The following is a 22354-nucleotide window of genomic DNA, read 5'->3' as shown; positions in this document are numbered from 1 at the left end:
AGGATTGGGCCCTATGTGAGTTTAAAAGTGGACTACACATTATGTACATTTTTAAAAACTCTCAGAACAGGTAAAAACACAGAAGATAAACAAGATCAAAGGTATGGGCCTCACAGCACCACCACCAGCTGTTCTCAAGGTGCTTAGCTGCAAAGTGATGCTTTGGCAGAAGCAGTAATGCTTAAAGGGCAGCAATGGGAGGTCCCAATTTTCATGCAGATCACCCTTTCAGCAATGCTGAGGTGTCACTGCTGAAGGGGCAGGCTCTCCAGCACCATCCTTTCAGCTGTGCAATTTCTGCTGAGGCATTCCTTTGCAGAGCACATCTCAGCCACACAGCTGTGAAGTGACACCTTGGCAAAAGCAGCACTGCTAAAAGGGCAGCCCACATGATCTTTGGGCTCTCTCGTACCTTGAAATATGATCAAGGATTTGCATATTTTCTCTTCTGTTTTTGGAGCTAATGAGTTCCTACATCAGAAAAAAATGCTTACTTCTGGTCATCACTTAATGACATTGCTTAATGACATCACTTCCAGTCCTCAGCAGGTGCCATGAATGCTATTTGGCCCACTGTATGACACCCCAAGTTTGACACCCCTGAACTAGATCTAACTTCCAGAGGAAAGAAAAAGACTAGCACAAGGAGGGCAGCAGAAATCTTTCTTGAAACAGGAGTATATCCATGAAATTACTCTCTCATCCTACAATAACATCAATTTTCACGGCACCAGAGCAAACATATAAATGGAGTTTTCAGTCAGATTAAACACTTTTGCTCTAGCATTTAATGAAGAACAGGGTTGGTTTTATTGCTCTGCATACACCTTAGCTATGGATATTATTTCTTAAATAACCAATACCGAAAAATGTTCACCCGCATAGATTAAATTTAGAAGGAACTAAAATATGATATTGATTTTTTCATAAAGGTTCCTTAGAAGAGAATCCAAAGCAGCCGCTGTACAAAGCTAGGCTAAGATTGCTTGGTTGAAAAGCATATAGGATTTTACTCAAGCTGTGAAGAACTCATCCCCTTGAGGGCTGAATTAATTTTCGGCCAGAGGTTTTTAAAAGAAGAAAAAAGAAACAGAAAAAAAAGAATATGAAGCCTTCACTCAGGAAACTGAACCAGAATACTAAGCGAGAGTATCCAAAAAGGAACTCTGAGCATCTTTTGTGACCTCCAGACACCTATGGAAAGATTAGGCACTGGGGACAGCTCTATATTGATAGGGAGAAATGGTTAAATTATCTTTTCCAGTTTGAGAAAAATAACTGAAATTGGAGCCAAGAGAATGACTGTTGTTCCCCTCAAAAACAGGTCATTATGGCAAAGTGACCTAAAGAGATCATGTAGATCATAACTTTCCCAAATGGAAGATTCCAGGATCTTGTATAACCAAAGTTGTGGGCCAGGAATATTTTGGGATGCAGGGCAGTATGACTGCCTAATTAGAGCCCGGACCATGCACCAAACCTGTCATAATAGGCCCAATAAAGAAGTGGAAATGACATACAGTGCCACATGGGTAACTTGTTTATCTCACTTTATTTAATGTGGTTTTCTGGGAGTGGTTCTTTGAGAAACAGGCTGGGAAACTAGAGTGAACATTTCTATCCAAACTGAAACAATTGGCTTGTGTAATTCACTTACTATTGTAGAAATAAAGCCTCCAAACCCTTTTAAAAGGTCTGTGACTGTTTGGCATTGCGTCAGTGAAAAGAATCCGAAAATCTTTCCAACAATATGTGTTTAGTACTCCATCTGGTGGAAAATCAAACCGAGCTTCTGGCAACTGTCTGACTTTTTGTAGAGAGTCCCGCTCTATTTTTCTGTAGGTTCTGTGATGTCCTTCATAAAGTATGACATGTTCATCTCACAAGGGGGGATATGGGGGGGGGGGTCGCTTTTACAGTCTGAGCTATGCTATGAGCCATAGGAACAGGGTGAAGAATAGGACTCGTGTGCTGGGTTCACTTCTATAACTGTGTTAAGAACATAAGGACAGAAGAAGAGCCCTGCTGGATCAGGCCATAGGCCCATCTAGTCCAGCTTCCTGTATCTCACAGCAGCCCTTCTGCACTTCCTTCTCAGTCTCTTTCTGCACCTGGGGTGTGGATAAGACCCCACAGGGTCCTTAATTTCCACCAGGCTCCAGTGGCTGCCATTTCAACCCAGGCTTTCCTCCCCAGCTGTCAGGAAGGCAGAGGAGCCTTTCCCCAGGACCAGCCCCCCCTCTTCCTTTTCTGACCATCCAACTGAGGAGCTTTGAAAAACCCCAAAGTTTGCTGCTGGTCTTTTGAGGTCATTTGGGTTGATCCCAAGAAAGGGTGGCTCGAAATCTTTGTGTCGCAGAACTCAGCGTGTGGCTGGTCTGTGGAACTCCTTGCCACAGGATGTGGTGCTGGCGTCTAGCCTAGACGCCTTTAAAAGGGGATTGGACAAGTTTCTGGAGGAAAAATCCATTATGGGGTACAAGCCATGATGTGTATGCGCAACCTCCTGATTTTAGAAATGGGTTATGTCAGAATGCCAGATGCAGGGGAGGGCACCAGGATGCAGGTCTCTTGTCATCAGGCGTGCTCCCTGGGGCATTTGGTGGGCCGATGTGAGATTCAGGAAGCTGGACTAGGTGGGGCTGTGGCCTGATCCAGCAGGGAGGGGGCGCTTGCCCACCTCGCTGCCACCTGAGTGCTCCGCCCCCCCTCCAGCTACGCCACCGCTCCCAGGTAAGTGTGGACGGGATGGCAGCCCCTCCTGCGCAGGTCTCCTCCGAAGGAAGCCCCACTGCAGTCTATGGGGCTTACTCCCGGGTAAGCGTGGCGAGGACGGGGCCCTCTGCAAGCAAGCGGGGCAAACGTGCGAGCGTCCCCCCAGGCCTGGCCTGGCCCCGCCTCGGGCGCCTCAGAGGGAGACGCCCCTCCCCGCCAGTCATGACGTCAGGGCGCTGAGCAGAGCCGGCCCGGAAGCCCCGCCCCCGGCGCTGACGTCACGCCCGGAGTGGGGGAGGGGCGAGCGCTGAGGAGTCCCTCATCCGCCGAAATGGCCGCCACCGCCGCTCCTGCCTCGTCCTCCTCGTCGGGCGGCGGCGCCGCGGCGCCGGGCGGCTCGAACGCGGCGGGCCTGACGGCTTCCCTGACCGGCACCCTGAACAGGAAGAAGAAGCCCTTCCTCGGCATGCCCGCGCCGCTCGGCTACGTGCCCGGCCTGGGCCGCGGGTGAGCGAGCGGCCTGGCCCCCTGGAGCCCCGCCCACTCCCTCCCTCCCTCCCCTGGAGCCCCGCCCACTCCCTCCCGGGGCCTGTGGGACTCCCCGCCACTGCACGCGCCTGTGGGACTCCCCGCCACAGGACGTAGCCGGAGCAAGTAGCTCCCGTGGGCTTCCTCTCAGGGAATGCGCAGGGTCGCCGCCCCACGGGCCTTGCAGCCCAGCCCTTGTGGGGCTACTCACAAGTAAGCCCCGTTAAGGTCAGTTGGTCCTACTCCCAGGTAAGTGTGTGCAGGTGGAGCCTCCACAGGTGCGTGGAGGGAGCGCCAACACAGGTTCCTGGCCAGGAGGGGTGTGTGCAGCCCCCCAGCACAAACAGGGTGGTCCCTTTCCCCCACAAAATCGGCCACAGTGCCTCTGAGCGTGTGCAGAGTTTCCTCCTTCCTGAGATGGGGGAGAGAGAGTTAAAAGGCATCTGCAGCCCACACGCTTCTGGTTATTTTATCTTTTAAATTTATATATTCCCCAACTGTGGCTTTGTGGCTCACCAGGGTCCCAATCCAAGTTCTTCATGGGTCACGAAACGGACAATTGGACTTGCCTCGGGTGCCCAAAGCCCAGCCCGGGGGCCATTTGCAGCCTTCGGGGACTCCTGAGCCGGCCCACAGGGAGCCCCCGGTCTCTAGTGGGCCCTCCAGAGACTTGCTGGAGCCCGCGCTGGCCTGACACAGCTGCATGAGGGTGACTGTTCGACCTTTCGCCTGAGCTGTGGGATGAGGGCAGCTTGCTGTTTGACGTCTGTAATGCAGCAGCAAAGGAAAGGCTGGTCTTGCTTTGTGCAAGGCCTTTTATAGGCCTTGAGCTGCTGCAAGACCTTCATTCATTCATATGTTCCATCTGTAATATATTCATTGATGTGAGTTTATTTCAATTTTATTTCTGACCCCCGACACAGTGAGAGAGATGATGTGGCCCTCCTGCCAAAAAGTTTGGACACCCCTGGACTAGCCTATGACTAGACAAGACAATTAGACTGTGCATGTCAAGTTCAAACAATCTGCTACTTGGGGGGAGCACTGTGGGGGGACAGTTTATAGCCACGTTGGTCAACCTTTTTTTTAGGTGGGTCCTGTTGTTAAAAAGTTGGAAACTACTGGTCAGAGCTGTTTTTGAACTGAGATTCTCAAGTGGGAGTACTGTACAGCGATGTTTCTGAACCAGTGGTACAGGTACCACTAGAGGTACTCATAGGACCCCTGCCACTTAGCACCAAGACCAGGAACGTGACACAACAAACAGCGGTAGGAGGCTCCAAAGCATTGCTCCAAAGCACCCATCCACCCCGAGCCTCTTACTGGTGTTTGTCACATCGCATCTGGCTCCCAACCCAGAAGTAACTGGCAATGATGTTACCACTAGTTACTTCCTGTGGTACTTCAATTATATGGTACTATGTGAAGTGGTACAGCAGAGGACAAACATTGAGTAATACTTTTGTGCACTTATAACATCATAATATTCAAAAAGCAAAACAATAGTAGTAAAAACATTGCCAACAATAACGGTGTCCCTCCCTTAAGCCCGCCATCCAGGGTAGAGTACCTTTGCCTTCTGTCTGCAAGAAGTTTAAAAACAGCAACAGCGAATCTGGGAGCATAAGCAGAGTGCTTTTCTCCTGCACACACATGCACCCCAAACATGTTTTCAAGATATGTGCTGTAGTGAGACTTGTTCACTACACAATTTTTTATGTGTTAACAGCAGCCCCTTTGGAATAAAAAGGAATGGGGGAAGAACCATGTGAACCATCCCGAGTTCCTTGGAGAAAAGGTTGGAAATAAATGTACTGTAATAAAGAAACTTAAATGGCCAGGGAGAAGAAATTCTGGTCATAAGAACCTGAGAAGAAAACTCTTGGGTCAGACCAGAGGGTCATCTAATCCAGCGTCCCGTTTCCAATAGCGGCCACTGGGAATCCTACAGAAAGGCATACTTGTCTGCAGCTGGGGGGATACACCTATCCTTCATTAATTTGTTTGATACCTTTTTAAAGCTGTTCAAGCCATTTCTAAAATCAGGAGGTTGCACATGCACATCATGGCTTGTAACCCGTAATTGATATTTCCTCCAGAAACTTGTCCAATCCCCTTTTAAAGGCGTCCAGGCCAGACGCTGTCACCACATCCTGTGGCAAGGAGTTCCACAGACCAACCACACGCTGAGTAAAGAAATATTTTCTTTTGTCTGTCCTAACTCTCCCAACACTCAATTTGAGTGGATGTCCCCTGGTTCTGGTGTTATGTGAGAGTGTAAAGAGCATCTCCTTATCCACTCTGTCCATCCCCTGCATAATTTTGTATGTCTCAATCATGTCCCCCCTCAGGCGCCTCTTTTCTAGGCTGAAGAGGCCCAAATGCCGTAGCCTTTCCTCATAAGGAAGGTGCCCCAGCCCAGTAATCATCTTAGTCCCTCTCTTTTGCACCTTTTCCATTTCCACTATGTCTTTTTTGAGATGCTGCGACAAGAACTGGACACAATACTCCAGGTGTGGCCTTACCATAGATTTGTACAACGGCATTATAATATTAGCTGCTTTGTTCTCAATACCTTTTCTAATGATCCCAAGCATAGAATTGGCCTTCTTTATTGCCGCCGCACATTGAGTCGACACTTTCATTGACCTGTCCACCACCACCCCAAACCTGTCCACCACCACCCCAGTACTTCAGTCAATTAGGTACTTCACACAGTTACCGTAGAAAAAGTCACTGAACCAGAGGTTTTTTTGTGATTTTCAGCTGCTGTGCGCTAAACTCCTGTGGCATGCCTGCACACCTTTCTCAGCACATCAGTTGAAAATTGCTATGTCACAGTTTTTCTATACTGAACTGGCACTTTTTCTGTTTAGTGCAACAGGTTTTACCACCCGCTCAGATATTGGTCCTGCTCGAGATGCAAATGATCCTGTGGATGATCGTCATGCCCCACCAGGGAAGAGAACTGTTGGAGATCAAATGAAGAAAAACCAGGCAGCAGATGATGATGATGAAGATCTGAATGACACCAATTATGATGAGGTGATGCCTCTGTGGGTGGCCTTGTTCAATGTGGAGGATTAACACTATTCACCTGTCTTGTACTGTGGTGGACCACTGGATGTTCACCTCTAACTGGCAGTGGCTCTTCTACATCTCAGGCAAGGGTCATTCCCAGCCATGCTACCTTTTAATGAATTGCCAAGAGGCTGAACCTGCAACATGGGGCGTGCAAAGCATGTGTTTTGCCACTGAGCTATGGCCCCTTCCTTAGCAAAACTTGCTGTTGTATGTCTTATTGGTAGAGATGTTTGTTTCTAATGAGAAAGATAGGTTTACATCACAAGTCTTACTCAACAAAATGGGCTTACTTCCAAGTAAGGTAAATAGTATCATTTTCAAAGACCTCTACATTGGACTTCGCTTGATTGAAGGGAGGGTGTGGTAAGTAGAATTCAGGCTTCTTAAAATTAATTTAACTGTCATTTTGTCATTCTCAGTTCAATGGATATGCTGGAAGTCTGTTCTCTAGTGGACCATATGAAAAAGATGATGAGGAAGCAGATGCTATCTATGCTGCTCTTGATAAGAGGATGGATGAACGGAGGAAAGAGAGGAGGTAGGAGGTGATTTTCTTCTCCATCATGAAGAAGTGCCTTAAACACTGCTTGTATCTGATACCTACATGTGGGAATCTTTGTTTTCTGTGGTTTACTTACTTGATCTGATTGTGGGTGCCTGTAATATTTCAATTGCTTATTATTTTGCCCATTAGAAGTAGGAATGGATGCTTACATTGTTAATGCTCATACCTTTTATTTTCTAGAGAACAACGGGAAAAAGAGGAGATTGAAAAGTATCGAATGGAGCGACCGAAAATTCAGCAGCAGTTTTCTGATCTGAAAGTAAGGAAAGAACAGTATGTTTATGCTCAAAAGATGAAAGCCAAGATGTGGTTGGGGTCATTCAGTGAGATATTGGAAAGAATATGTTTGGTATTTATCTGTTATTTAACTGCATAGGATACTTTGGCCATCTGTTAGTACATAATGCAGTCTAGTGCATGGTCTTGGACCAACTTGTTTAAACTGAGTTCAAATATTGCATTAAACATGGGCTCTCTAGGGGGCCTTAGGAAAATCACTGGGAGCATCAGTTGCCTGTTTGCCAAGCCAGGCATTAATTAGGTTTTGTATGAATGTGAGAGATTGTAAAGCGTTTGTGTGTTGACAATGCTACATTAAAGTGTAATAAAAATACGTATGTGGTCACTTTGGGTTGCCTCCGGAGGAGAAAGTCAGGATAGAAATATTATAAACATGTTTAAGAGTATAAAAGACTTGAACTAGAAAGGGCCTGATCTCCACAGCTGCTGAAAATCAACAGAGAGACTTGTCATTGCCCTATGCTTCTTATTACGGGGAGGAAAGTATAGCAGTAGGACAGCGGACGTAAGAGAGGAACCAGTCATGGCCCATATGAAATCCATCCCCTTAGCTTGCCATCTTCCGAGGGCAGAGTATTTGGTCTTGTCCTGGCCTGCTGATGAGCCAGACAGCACCCAAGACAACATAAGTGGAGAGCCGTGCCATTGCCCTCTGCCTTGTGCTGGAGGGGAGAAGCAGGTTTTTTTTTTTTTTTTTTTTTTGCAAACAAACAAAATATTAATTGTAAATGAATAAATGATAATTTTTTCAAGACTCGGAAATCTAGGTGGGTCCTGATGGAGTTCCATTTCAAAATGTGGGACATGGAGATTTCAGTCTAGTATTTAATGTCTGTTCTTTGTAGAGAAAACTGGCCGAAGTCACCGAGGAGGAGTGGCTGAGCATTCCTGAAGTTGGTGATGCAAGGAACAAACGGCAGAGGAATCCCCGTTATGAGAAGCTCACTCCTGTTCCTGACAGTTTCTTTGCGAAGCACTTGCAGTCAGGGGAGAATCACACATCTGTGGATCCCCGACAAACGGTGAGAAGAAACAAGTCACAGCAGAGCTTTTGGTGAGAGCAGCTCCACCTACAGGAGTGGATCCAGAATTCTCTCTTGGGGTAACTGTGCCAGTGAGCATGTGGGAACTGGCTGCTCCAAGGCACTGTTGTACTGTTGGGTATATACTATACTGAATTTAGAAATCACAAGCACCCTAGATAGTGATTAGGCCATTGTCACATGGGCAGTCTGTGAAGAGAGAATGGCCACCTGTCAGACACTGTCTTCCCTTGCAATGAAAAATTAAAAATGCTGCACCTTAGCTACTCACTTAGACAAATGCGAGGTCGCCAGTGGTGACTCTGGTGATAAGGATCTTGCAGTTGGTGCCATGCAACCTTTTTCACACAGACCTCACCCTTCATAGTGACAGAAATTTTTGTTTGAAATTACTCAAAAGGTGTCTGAGAGTTGGACATTTAAATTATTTGGTTTGTTGTCTTTCCTGCAGCAATTTGGGGGGCTGAATACTCCCTACCCTGGGGGCTTGAACTCTCCTTATCCTGGAGGGATGACACCTGGACTGATGACACCTGGGACAGGTGAACTGGATATGAGGAAGATTGGACAAGCTAGGAACACCTTGATGGACATGCGACTTAGCCAGGTAAGAAGCATAGATTAAAAAGAAGCACTAGAAATTGCAGGCTATCTCTTTTGCCCTTAACTAGGTCTGTAAAATACCTTTTGGTCTAGAGTGCCATGTAACTTCCAAATTGGTCAACTGAAGAATGAAGCTCTTTCTGTTGCTGCACTTGACGCCAAGGCTGAAATCCTGTCCACACCTGGGAGTAAGCCCCACTGACTGTACTGGGATGTATTTCTGAGTAGGCATGCATAGGATTGGGCTCAAAGTTTCATAATTGGCAGGATTCCTGTCCTCAAGCCCTGATACAGGTCTTCAGAAGGTGTAATGATTTGTGTTTATTTAAAGCATTTTTTATACTGGCTGTTTTGCCTTGAGGATAATCCACGATGCCTTACAAATGGGTTTAAAGATGATCAAACAGAACACAACCAAGAGCAACAACAGCACTAACAACAGCACTCAAGGGAGGGCACCAGGATGAGGTCTCTTGTTATCTGGTGTGCTCCCTGGGGCATTTGGTGGGCCGCTGTGAGATACAGGAAGCTGGACTAGATGGGCCTATGGCCTGATCCAGTGGGGCTGTTCTTATGTTCTTAATTAAAAGGCAGCATGAAAGTCCACAGCTGAAAATGTCAGCAGCTACAGAGAAACATCACCCTCCTCTAAAAGCTGAACAAAAAAACCAGGTCTTTGCATATCTCCTGAAGGCAGAGTAGGATGTTAGCTGCGCTTCTGTATGGAGGACATTGCACAGTATCAGTGCCACCATGGATAAAGCCGTACTTATAGTGAATGCCCAGTATGCCTCTGAAGGGAAGGGCACCCGGAGCAAAGCCTGAGATGAAGACTGAAGGCACATATGGAAGGAGATTGTCTATTTTATCCAAGACCCAAAATGTTTAAGGCTTTAGAAGTCATAAGCAGTATTTTGAATTGGGCCTGTAAACAAATTGGTAAGCAATGCAATTCATGTAGAATTGTGGGATTGAGGTGATACGCTCCTACTTAGCAGCCTTGGTTAAAAGCTTGGCTGCTGCATCTTGCATCAGTTGACATTTCATGGGCAGTCCCATGTAGAGAGCTTTACAGTAACCAAACCTACAGGTGACCAGATCCTGTGGGTTGGATCTTTCTGGGAAAAAGTGCAGTTGACAATTCTTTGTCACAAAGGCTATACTTGGGCCATCTGGTTCAGGGTCTCATTTCAGATATTGATCTTACAGTCTGAGCTTCTTCCACAAGAGCAAATCAGTTCTGGTTGTGTTCTTAGACCTGTTCGGAACTTGGATGTGTAGGTTTGTGAAGCTGCAGTATTGCAACTGAATTATTTTTTCCATTGTTGGGTTACCTCCCCAGGTGTCTGATTCTGTGAGTGGCCAAACTGTGGTTGATCCCAAGGGCTACCTTACCGACTTGAATTCAATGATTCCTACGCATGGTGGAGATATCAAGTAAGGTGGCGGGGGATTGCACTGATATGAGCTGTTAGATTCTTATACCAGAAGAGGCAGTTTCTTACTTGGTGTGTGTGAATGTGGGGCAAAGAGCCAGCCTTCCTTCTGAAATAGAGTGCAGCAGAAATCCCAGAAATGGAAGGAACGAAATGGAACACCATCCATTCTCCGTTCTTAAAGTAGGAATCCACCCAATCCATCCAGCTGTTTTTCCAAAGGAACTGTGTTTTCATAGCTCCTGTTTTGACCAGCACCAGCTTTGCCCAAAGCAGGCTATCTAGTTTTCCAGAGGGTAGGTGTCATCTCAGATGGACAGTTAAAAGATGGACCTTTTCAAAACTAGAGTTTTTGCAAGTGAATTGCCATGGTATCATATTAAAAAGGGGGGCAGAAATTAGGATTTAAGGGGCCAAAGTCACTGTAATTTGGCCCATTCATTACCCCCCCCCCCCAAAAAAAAAAAAGCAAAACTTGAAATAGGAGTTGAGACTTTTTTTTTAGGTCGGGGACTTGCCTTTGTGAATCAGTGTAATTGAAACCTTTTATCATTTTAATTGTGTTTATAATATTTATTACTGCTATGTTTTAAACTTTGGAAGCTGCCTTGATTGCCCTTACGGGGAAAAAGGCAGGGTATAAATTATTTAAATAAATAGATAAGGTATAAGAAAGGTGTGCAATGTACTGCTGGTGCCAGCTATCTATGGTGGCACTCAGAATTTTTCTGGAGGCATAGTTCTCAAAAGTTTATCCCCTAGTACAAACGTAAATATGTTAGTGATGCCTTCTCCTGGGATGCAGTGGGTTGAGGCCAGAGGCTCTAAAACAGCAGCTTTCCAATTTGGTGGGTCAGCCAAATTCTCTGCATCCACAAACATGCTCCTCTTTTCTCCACTAAGCCTTCATTTTGTCCCTTACAGACCATTTTTCTTCTGCATCTTTCCCACTGTCTCATCCTATGGCATTTAATGCAGGCTGCCCTTTTCCTGGGTCGTCTTATTTGTCCTTGTTCTTGCTTTTCTGCCCCACTCCTGTCACTGCCTCCACCACAACCACATTTGTTGGAACTTAACCACTTCTTATGCTTTGTTTGGACTGTTGTTGTATGAAGTTTTTGTTGCCCATTGTTAACCAAGCACGTTCTGTGTATACACACCTGGTGTCTTAAAGTGTATGAAGTTATCCCCTGTTCATTTTATCCCTTGCCAGTGATATCAAGAAAGCACGTTTGCTTCTGAAGTCTGTGCGAGAGACTAATCCTCACCACCCACCAGCTTGGATTGCTTCTGCACGCTTAGAAGAAGTGACTGGCAAACTGCAGGTAGCTCGAAACCTCATCATGAAAGGGACAGAAATGTGCCCCAAGGTGAGAATTTAATAATAATAATAATAATAATAATAATAACAACAACAGGTATTTATATACCGCCTTTCTTGGTCTTTATTCAAGACTTTATTCAAGGCGGTTTACATAGGCAGGCTTATTTAAATCCCTTATTAAATAGGGATTTTTACAATTGAAAGAAGGTTCTTTCTTTCAAGAACCACTACATTCAGGTGTTTCATTCCGATCTGGCTTCACATTCTGGCCTCCATCCTCCCACGCTCAGAGCAGATGGAATAGCTCGGCTTCAGCTTGTCAGCTGCTTCAAGGTCGCACGGTGCCGGTGGCCTCGAACTGGCGACCTTGTGGATGTTATCTTCAGGCAGACGGAGGCTCTACCCTCTAGACCAGACCTCCTGAATTTAGATAATAGATATTTTACTGTGCTTCTCCATTCTCTGTATTTTATATGTGTATTTTATATCAGCTATTCATACAAGAGAAATATCATTGGTAACTGCACTGTAAATAATGCCTGTTGGGGTCAGCCGCTTCCCTCCCACCTCGACTTACCTGGAGAGGCCGGTGGAGGGTTTGCAGACTGGCAGCAAAAACCTCAGGAGGAGGAGAGGCTGCCTGGACCCTGGACCCTCTGGTTCCCCAGCTGAGGCTCCTGAGGCACTCCCCTCCACCCTTTGTTATGCCACCTCTCCCTTGCCAGGAAGGCCTGGAAGGCAGGGAACAAAGCTCCATGGATGACAACCGCTCCGCCCCCACCTGAAGCCTGACAATGCCTAAAAACAATAATAGTAATAAAAATAGACAAAAAATAAAGGCTAAATTGGTTGCAATTAAAATACTTTCTGTCACAGATTAAGAACCTGGAAGAATAGAAAGGTCTTTGCCTGGCACCCAAAGGCCCTCCCTGATTTTCATTGGGCCTCCTGAGATGGGTAGAATTCCATAATCTGGGTGCTTATTACTTAAGAACATAAGAACAGCCCCACTGGATCAGGCCATAGGCCCATCTAGTCCAGCTTCCTGTATCTCACAGCGGCCCACCAAATGCACACAAATGAACAAGAGACGTGCATCCTGGTGCCCTCCCTGGCATTTGGCATTCTGTCATAGCCCATTTCTAAAATCAGGAGGTTGCACATACGCATCATGGCTTGTAACCCATAATGGATTTTTCCTCCAGAAACTTGTCCAATCCCCTTTTAAAGGCATCTAGCCAGATGCCATCACCACATCCTGTGGCAAGGAGTTCCACAGACCGACCACACGCTGAGTAAAGAAATATTTTCTTTTGTCTGTCCTAACCCTCCCAACACTCAATTTGAGTGGATGTCCCCTGGTTCTGGTGTTGTGTGAGAGTGTAATAATCTTAGTCCCTCTGTTTTGCACCTTTTCCATCTCCACTATGTCCTTTTGGAGATGTGGCGACCAGAACTGGACACAATACTCCAGGTGTGGCCTTACCACAGATTTGTACAATGGCATTATAATATTAGCTGTTTTGTTCTCAATACCTTTTGTAATGGTCCCAAGCATAGAACTGGCCTTCTTTACTGCCGCCGCACATTGGATTGACAATTTCATTGACCTGTCCACCACCACCCCATGATCTCTCTCCTGATCTGTCACAGACAGCTCAAAACCCATTAGTCTATATGTGAAGTTTTGATTTTTTGTCCCAATGTGCATGACTTTACATTTACTTACATTGAAGCGCATCTGCCATTTTGCTGCCCGTTCTGCCAGTTTGGAGAGATCTTTCTGGAGCTCCTCACAATCACTTCTGGTCTTCACCACTCAGAAAAGTTTGGTATCGTCTGCAAACGTAGACACCTCACTGCTCACCCCTGTCTCCAGGTCATTTATGAAGAGGTTGAAAAGCACTGGTCCCAGGACAGATCCTTGGGGCACACCGCTTTTCACCTCTCTCCATTGTGAAAATTGCCCATTGACACCCACTCTGTTTCCTGGTCTTCAACCAGTTCTCAATTCATGAGAGAACCTACCCTCTAATTCCCTGACTGTGGAGTTTTTTCAGTAGCCTTTGGTGAGGGACCATGTCGAATGCCTTCTGAAAGTCCAGATATATAGTGTCCACAGGTTCTCCTGCATCCACAGGCCTGTTGACCTTTTCAAAGAATTCTAAAAGGTTTGTGAGGCAAGACTTACCCTTACAGAAGCCAGACTGATTCTCTCTCAGCAAGGCTTGTTTGTCTATGTGGTTTGAGATTCTATCTTTGATGAGGCATCTTACTTGGTATAGATATTAGGCTGACTGGCCTATAGTTTCCCGGGTCTCCCCCCCCTTCCCTTTTTAAGGATCGGCGTGACATTTGCTATCCTCCAGTTTCTGGCTCCATGCCGTTTTGAGGGACAAGTTGCATATTTTAGTCAAGAGATCAGCAACTTCATTCTTCAATTCCTTAATAACCCTTGGGTGGATGCCATCAGGGCCCGGTGACTTATTGATCTTTAATTTATCAATGAGGTCTGAAATATCTTCTCTTTTAACCTCTATCTGACTTAACTCCTCGGTCAGGAGGGGCCGTTCGTGCAGCGGTATCTGCCCGAGGTCTTCTGCCGTGAAGACAGATGCAAAGAACTCATTTAATTTCTCTGCCATTTCTAAGTCTCCTTTTATCTCCCCTTTCCCTCCCTCACCATCCAGAGGGCCAACCGCTTCTCTGGCGGGTTTCCTGCTTCTAACATATTTGAAGAAGCTTTTATTATTCCCCTTAATGTTGCCGGCCATGCGTTCCTCATAGTCTCGCTTGGCCTCCCGTATCACCTTCTTACATTTCTTTTGCCACAGTTTATGTTCCTTTTTATTCTCCTCATTAGGGCAAGACCTCCATTTATGGAAGGAAGCTTCCTTGCCCTTTACGGCCTCTCTAACTTGGCTTGTTAGCCATGCGGGTGCCCTCCTGGACTTCATCGAGCCCTTCTTCCTTTGCGGTATACACTTCCGCTGGGCCTCTGTTACTGTTGTTTTAAGCAGCCTCCATGCACTCTGGAGAGATTGGACTCTTTTTACCTTCCTTTTCAACCTCCTTCTAACCAGCCTCCTCATTTGAGGGAAGTCCGCACATCGGGTTTTTGTGAGAGATTTGACCGGTATTCTTCTCCCAACATGCATGTCGAAACGGATCACAGCATGATCACTGTTCCCCAATGGCTCACTAACATTGACATCTCTAACTAGGTCCTGAGTACCTGAGCACTATATTAAATCCAGAGTCATCTGTCCTCTGTTGGGCTCCATGACTAGCTGCTCCTAAGGCACAGTCATTTAGCATGTCAAGGAATCCAGTCTCCTTTTCATGACCAGAACACAAATTGACCCAGTCAATGTAAGGATAATTGAAGTCCCCCATGATTACATGATTACTTAGTTCCCCAAGACTTGCATCCATGTGATGAGTGTCTGGGATGTTGTTGCTCCTGGTCTTCTGTAGCCAGGAGCAGCAGCTGGGATGAAGAGCTGCTGTCCTCTTACTTGCTCTGAGGCAGGTGTTGCATGCCAGAAGCAACGGGACAGACACTCTCCATCTTCCTGCTTCCAGGCTCCTCTCCTCTCCCTTCTTGCACTCTCTCTCTTCAGCTCTGCTGTTGGCCCTCTTCTGTCCCCTCTTCATGCCTTCTGCACTGTTGTTAACAATTGGAATGACTTTCCAATGAAAAAAGTGGAAGAGTTTAACTGGTATTTCTATACTGCCTGTCTTGGTCATTAGATTGCTCCTTTAACTTAATCCAAGGTGGTTCACAAAGGCAGGTTTTCTTTAAATGCCCCCTCCCCGAGGGTTTTGTTTTTTACAATAACAAAGTTCTATCAAGAACAAACAACTTTCCTGATGAATCTTTTCACAGTCTGGTAACCATTCTGGCCACAATTGCCTCCCATGCGAAATGATAACTCCTTCCATCTCACAGAAGGACAGCAGAACCAACTTCTTTGTCTCTCATCCAACAGCAGCTCAGCTCAACCTGTCAGTTACTTCTCAAGGTCTCGCTGCTCATGGAAGCTACTGGTGATCTTGAACTGATGACCTTTAGATGTTATCTTCGGGCTTAATGGTGGCTCTACCATCTAGGCCAGGCCTCTTGAATTTGAGGTTTTGGGATACAGGGTAAAAGCTGACTCACTAAGCATGTCTAGGGTTGTCCTGTAAATGTAGGGGATGCACACATATGGTAGATGGTCGTAGAATGATGAGTGGCGTGAAGAAGACTGCCTCTCCTTCTACCATAATACTAGATCTTGCAATTGCCCAGTGAAACTGATCAGCAGCACAGACAACAAAAAGTACTTTTTCGCACAGTGAAGTTAAAATTCAATCAGTGGAATTCATTGCCAGACAGGTCTTTAAAGAAGATTAGACAGATTCACAGAGGATGGATCTGTTGGTGGGGATCAGTCACGATAGCTAAGTGGATCTCCAGTTTTGGGGCCCTATGCCCCTTCATGCCAGTTGCTGAGATATGAAGAGGGCTGCCTCCAGTCCCTGCTCTTCGGTTTTTTATAGATCAGGGGTGCTCACACTTTTTTGGCTCGAGAGCTACTTTGAAACCCAGCAAGGCCCGGAGATGTACCAGAGTTTTTTTACAACGTTCGCACCATCATAACATATAACATTTATGTGTACAATGTATGTTGGTGTACCTTGAGCCCCACTGAGTATAACAGGACTTACTCCTGAGTAGACATGCCTAGGATTAGGCTGTGAGGCTGCAATCCTAGCCACACTTACCTGGGAGTAAGCCCCATTGAGTACAATGGGCCTTACTCCCGGCGTTTCCTCCCAGAGGCACCTGAAAGGGGGGGGGGTCGGCACTCCGCGATCTACTCATTTTGCCTCGCGATCTACCGGTAGATCGCGATCCACCTATTGAGCACCCCTGTTATAGATTTAGCTGGCTTTGGGAAATGGGATGCTGGACTGGTCTGATCCAGCAGGGCTGCTCTTAGGCTATGTGCTTGTGACTACCTGGGCTCACCTCGTCAAAGCCTCCTCCCTACACTCTACTCCTGAAAAACCTTTCTTTTTCTTCATTGCATGTTTTTTGCTGATTCAACCTTCCTTGTTGCTCCTTCATCAAGTCCCATCCTGTCCCTTAATCCTGCCTTGACCAACAGACATGACAGCTCTTCTGTCACTTTTTGTGTTCTTCCTACTGCACCTTTCACTTCTGTTTCTCCTCGTCTTCCACAGAGTGAAGATGTTTGGTTGGAAGCTGCCCGCTTGCAGCCTGGGGATACTGCCAAAGCTGTGGTAGCCCAGGCTGTCCGCCACCTCCCACAATCAGTCCGGATTTATATTCGAGCTGCAGAATTGGAGACCGATATCCGAGCAAAGAAGCGTGTCCTTCGAAAAGGTGAGAGCGTTCCCATGATGGTATAACGGGTTTAAATTGTTATGAGTAATATACAACCTATACGGACCCTTGTAATTACACTTGTTAAACACTTGGATCCTGTGTCAAAGGCGCTAAATACAGGCTGCTGTGGTTGTAGACCATGCAAAAGACCATGTAGGCGTTTGCAAAAATTTGACTGACATGGGCATCCCAGATCAATGCTCCCTAGCACCCTTGTCTCTCCTCCAAGTGGGTTTGAGTCCTTGGGTCATATTGGACTTCTGATGCACATCTCCAGAGTCAGGTTTGGAGCTAGGCAAGGGACATGGGATCATCTGGGCCATGCTCAGTTTCACGTTTGCCAGATGGAGGGGGACCACTTCCTGTAACAACTGTGGGGAGGAAATTTTGTAGACTCCTCTGGTTGTGAAGAGGTACAATATGAAAAGAGAGTTCATGCGAAGTCAAACTTAGTCTTCAGTTTTGAAGTAAGCCCGCATGTGTTGTGGTGTCACCAGCGGTGTTGTGCTAAATGCATATTTGATCAGGTAATCCTGATGTTGGGCTCCCCTGCCTTCAGCTTCATTAGATGTCACAATTTTGTTTTTGAGAGTCATGATTACCTGCGAGGAAATGGGAAGAAGAGATGAATAATGCTAGACCACCTTGGTTTGAATATTTTCAAATCTATGTTATGATGAAATATTGAAAGAAATAGAGAGGGAATTAACTGATTTTGAAATGATTGTGGAGGATGATGGGGACATTTAATAAGATTCTCAGGATTTTTATATGCACTTGGGAAAGAAAATTGGATATGACCAATGGGAAAAAGTTATTCATATACACTGATGGGAATATTTTCATAGAGTGGTTCACTGTTGGTTATTGTATGTTAATATGCAGGCAAATTGCTTTAACGTAATGACAAAATGGGGATTTTTTTTGCATCACCTAAATATGAGGTTAAACTCATAGTTCCAATTTCTTTTATTATTTATACTTCTACCTCATCTTTTTTCACCCAAAGCAGTTTAAAACACTTAAGAAAAAAAAAGTGAAATTAGACTTAACAGAATTGCAGAAATCACATAATAATAGTCCCAAAGTAGCACCAAGAAACCAAGGCAAACAAAGCCTCATAAGCCAGGAAGAATAAATGGGTTTTTAGCTGCCATTTAAATGCTGGCAGACAGATGGGAACTGTTGATCTCCAAAGGGGCTTATCAAACAAAACTGCTGCTGCCGCCTGAACACACAAGGGGTTGAATTGTCTTATATGTGCAAAGACAGACCCTCAGGTACCTTTTGTCCCAATCTCTCAATCTTTTGTTTATTTTCTTCTGATGTAATTTTCACCTCCATCAGTTGTCCAGTAAGATCATCTAATCGTTTAGTTAAAGCATCCACACTAACTTGAGTTTGTACAGATTGGTTTGTTAGTTGCTGTACCATTGCCAACAGTTTTTGTATGTTGTCTTGCACAGTCTGTTTCCAGTCTTTCCCTTTCAGTTCCTCTTGCACTAATTTTCCAAGTCCCGTCTCTGACGCTGGCGAGCCTCGGACTTTCACTGTTTTGCCTGCCATCTTCGTTCTTCCTTCCTTCTGCTCTCAGTGTTCTTTAAGGCCACTAGATGTCCTCAGCGTATTATCTTCCTTGCTTCAATTATAAACACAAATCCAGTTCTTGCAATGTCTTTTAAAATCCACTAGATGTCACTGGTACACTGTTTTATTTTTATTTCTCTTATCTTGTTTATACTTATAGCCTTGGCAACGCCATTCCTCCGTCCGCAGGAATGTCAAAGCATCCAGCCGCTCCTTCAGGCACTCTCAAACGATAGTAACAAACCAAGGCAATGAATGCTCCAATACACAAACTTTTCAAGAACAGTTAATTTGTAATCCACCGAAATTCAAAGTTGTAAAGTTGTAATTATATTTTCATATATCCATAGCAAATTTGGTAAATCTCCTCTACGATTTCTCTCACACTGATAAACAGCTGGGGGGGGAACCTTCCCCCCCTCTTCTCACGGCAAGAAAACAAATCAGGCAAACAAATTATTCAGTCCACGCCAGGCATACATAAATGGAATAACACTTACTTAAGTCTTTCAATGTCTTTCCCTGCTGGGGCCTTCAGCTTGATTTCAAAATGAATTCTTCACCAAGACAGCGGAATCTCCTGGGAAAGTCCCTTGCCGGGCTTTTATCTCCTCAGGAATCGTGCCATCACATGGAGGAGTTTGTTTCTCCTGACAAACAATCCTTGGATCTCCTCAGATCCGCAGTTTTTGGGGAAAAAACAGAGTGCCTTTCAAGAGCCCGAGAGAGGCACGTCTGTTCGGCTGCTGGCTGGCCCCTCCCCCCCGAACTTGCTTAACCTGAGGTACAGTTGGTGTTGATGCCAATGGATTCCTTGACTTCAGGCAACCAAAACGGTGTCCCTTGGTTCTGGGAATGGTGTGATTGACTGCAGGCCTACTCCCGAATCCTGGTTGTCGGAGGTCTACCCTGCCTCCTTAGCACCTGTCATTACCACCTTTGTATCCTGAGAATTATATCTTTAACTCTGTATTTACTAGAATGGTAAATGCTAGTTTGTAAAGGCACCAGTGACTATGTGTTTGTGTTGGCTGGACGTGATGCTGTATGTGACAAAAAGAAAGTTCCACAGCATATGAGGCATTTGTCTAGACTTGTGGAAATTGAATGCTCTCATTGAAGGAACACCCTGGTGCCTGCTGAGCAGCGCTACCGACCATCAGGGCCTGTCATTACGCATTTAGAAAGCACTGAGAGGGACTCCCTGCTGTGGCTATAAACGTGATGGAGGATGGTTAACATCCAACTAGTCAGGCTGTTGCCGCAGTAAATTTTCAGGAAGTGTCCTTGACTGCCTTGAAGCTGCAGGATAACAAAATCATTATCTTTTGTGGGCTGTTCAGATTATAATTAAAGGCATAGCATCTACTTGACACTTAAAGAGTGGTGCTGAAAGTAATTGCAGGCGTTTTGCTTGCCATGACGTTAAGGAGTCGCTTTCTTACGGCCATCTGTCATTTTTCTCTTATTTGCAAAACGTTTTCCCTCTTTTCTGCCATTTCAGTGAAAGACCAATATAAGCACATTGAAAGTTTCCCAGTTGAAAAGCATCGCTGGTATTGATATGATTATGCTTACTTTAAGGTGTTCAGGAACTAGTGACCTGAGTCCAGATCCTGGTCTTATGGAGTGCCGTTTTCTCCTCCAGTGCCTGTCCCCTCTCTCCTCAGTGGGCTGAAGGGCCTGTGGAAGAGAGAGGTTAAAGGCAGGCAGCAAAGAACAAGGGTGTGCACAACTGGATCATGTCTCATTTTGCACAGGGTGGCTTTGGCAGTAGCATAGCTGCGGAGGAGCAGTGAGGTAAGTATTGCAGATGCCACAACGTGCTGTGTAAGCTGTCCCTCCTACTTGCCATCAGAGCCAATTGGAGCATTGCTCTCACTGCCCAGAATGGCTCCAGTGGTGAGTGGGAGGGGCTGCTTACGCAGTGCGTTGCAGAGCCTGAAGTACTTACTGCACTCCCCATAGCTATGCTACTAGGCTGTGGCATTTGACTCAAAATCAACATGTAGTTCTCCTGCGATGCTTTTGACCTGGCTAGTGTTGTCACCCCAACCAAACTGAATGTGGCACAAAGACCTCAGAGAGCATTTGAACCTTTACCGAGCCCCCGGTTTTGGCTGCCTCTTGGTGTGGTGCAGCCAACTACCTTTGCTGACAGATGTTGGGACTTGAGTCTGCAGTGGGCCTTCACCTTGTGACCTGGGGTGCATTAGGAGGGGAATCAGCTGGTTTGCATTCTCTCAGCTACGGCTAAAGGAGGGAAATGGTAGAGAACTGTCTTTGTACCAGTAGGCCAAAGTGGACAGGTGATACTCCCTGGTGCTTATAAAATTTTCTGGGACAGGCTCTCTCACTGATTTGACAAACTAGGAGGCCTGCTCTCTCAGCTTGAGATGTAACAAGAGTTAAAATGCCCCTAATTTAAGCTGGAGATTTTCCCAAACTTTTTTTCCTTATTTTTCCCCACTGTTTGCATGAACCCATTAGAAACTGATTTGGAGATGGTTCGGCTTGAATCAAGAATTCAAATCCATGCAGCACCATTAAGTTCACTGTGTGTGATGTAGGCTAATCACTATTGCTCAGGTTAAGCCAGTAGTTCTCAAACTTGGGCAGCGCCCCAGCCAGAGAGCTCTGGCCTCTGCCCCCAGAGGGGGGTGCCTCTGCTGGGGAGGGGGGCAGGCAGTGACGCGATTACCTGGATCTCGTTGCTTTGGAGGGGCACAGGGATTTACTGAGACCACAGCCTGCAGCAGCCTTCCGTGGGTGCGGCAAGCCCTGTGCCAGCCTCCGTAGGGCTCCTCAACGTGCGGAGAATGTACAAATAACAATCACGACCCACTTCTGGTTTGCGACCATGAAACCGGAAGTGGGTCATGTCTCTGCATGTTGGGCAGCCCTGGGGAGGCTGGCACAGAGCTCCCTGCACCCCCAGGAGGCTGCTGCAGGCTGTGGTAAGTCTCAGCAAGCCTCTGCGCCATCCAAAGCAACGCGATCCTGATGATTTCATCTCTGCTTTCCTCCCTCTGCCACAAGGACTTACAGCAGGGCTCAAACTCCCTGGGAGTTTGAGAACTGCTGGCTTAAGCCATTTCTGCCCATTGTTGCATATACGTAACAGGGCTCAAATGTGTACACCTGTGGGCTGGGCAGACGTGGGTTAACTAATTCATAGAACTCATTGGAGGAAGGATGGGATATAACATAAGTAACAGTTCTTTTTTAATAGCAACTAGCACCTTTATTTCTTCCCCGCCTACCACCATTGGTGATATTAACCATGCATCCAAGCCTTGCATGCGGCATCGCATTTGATGTGATTCCTCAGGCTATGTAGCAACATGTTGTGGCAGCTGTTTTAAACAGCAACTCTTCATTTCTTGATCCTCTCTCCCCTGACATTATCTTGTGCCAAGTCCTTCCCTCCCGTCCCACACTCCAGATCTTGAAGTGCCAGTGTTGCAGTGGGGAAAACCTGCAGGGTGATGCCAACATGTCATGCATTTTACAATACAGTTTTAAACAGTGCTGAAGAGTTAGAGGTGATATGAGGCAGATGTATAACAAGTGGCCTCATTCCAGGTTTTAAAAGTATATGGCAAATATAACTTGAAAAATACGTTGATTGTTGTTCAAATAGTCTGAAGTTTTGCAGCAATTAAAGGGTATTGGTAAGAAATATCTTTGTCTATAAAACGATGACTGCTTTCAAGGTGCAGTGAAAGAGGACTTATTTGCTAGAATTTGGACAGGAGGTTTTGATTGATC

At 46.0% G+C, this 22354-nt stretch overlaps 1 protein-coding gene across 1 annotated transcript in view; it reads left to right on the top strand.

Annotated features, from left to right (window-relative positions):
* Positions 1-3014: 3014 nt before the first annotated feature.
* The window catches only part of PRPF6 (pre-mRNA processing factor 6), a 37275-nt gene continuing 17935 nt past the window's right edge, over positions 3015-22354 (top strand). Inside the window, exons 1-9 of the mRNA XM_066624358.1 lie at positions 3015-3222; positions 6120-6288; positions 6747-6865; positions 7073-7151; positions 8038-8214; positions 8687-8842; positions 10181-10275; positions 11488-11644; positions 16831-16993. Coding sequence (XP_066480455.1) covers positions 3047-3222; positions 6120-6288; positions 6747-6865; positions 7073-7151; positions 8038-8214; positions 8687-8842; positions 10181-10275; positions 11488-11644; positions 16831-16993 — 1291 coding nt within the window. The 5' untranslated portion in view covers positions 3015-3046. The remainder of the gene's footprint in view (positions 3223-6119; positions 6289-6746; positions 6866-7072; positions 7152-8037; positions 8215-8686; positions 8843-10180; positions 10276-11487; positions 11645-16830; positions 16994-22354) is intronic.

Source organism: Tiliqua scincoides, chromosome 4 (genome assembly GCF_035046505.1).
Source record: "Tiliqua scincoides isolate rTilSci1 chromosome 4, rTilSci1.hap2, whole genome shotgun sequence".
Taxonomy (NCBI): Eukaryota; Metazoa; Chordata; class Lepidosauria; order Squamata; family Scincidae; genus Tiliqua; species Tiliqua scincoides.
The sequence above is the reverse complement of the archived record's forward strand: the minus strand, read 5'-3'. Positions and strand labels throughout refer to the sequence as shown.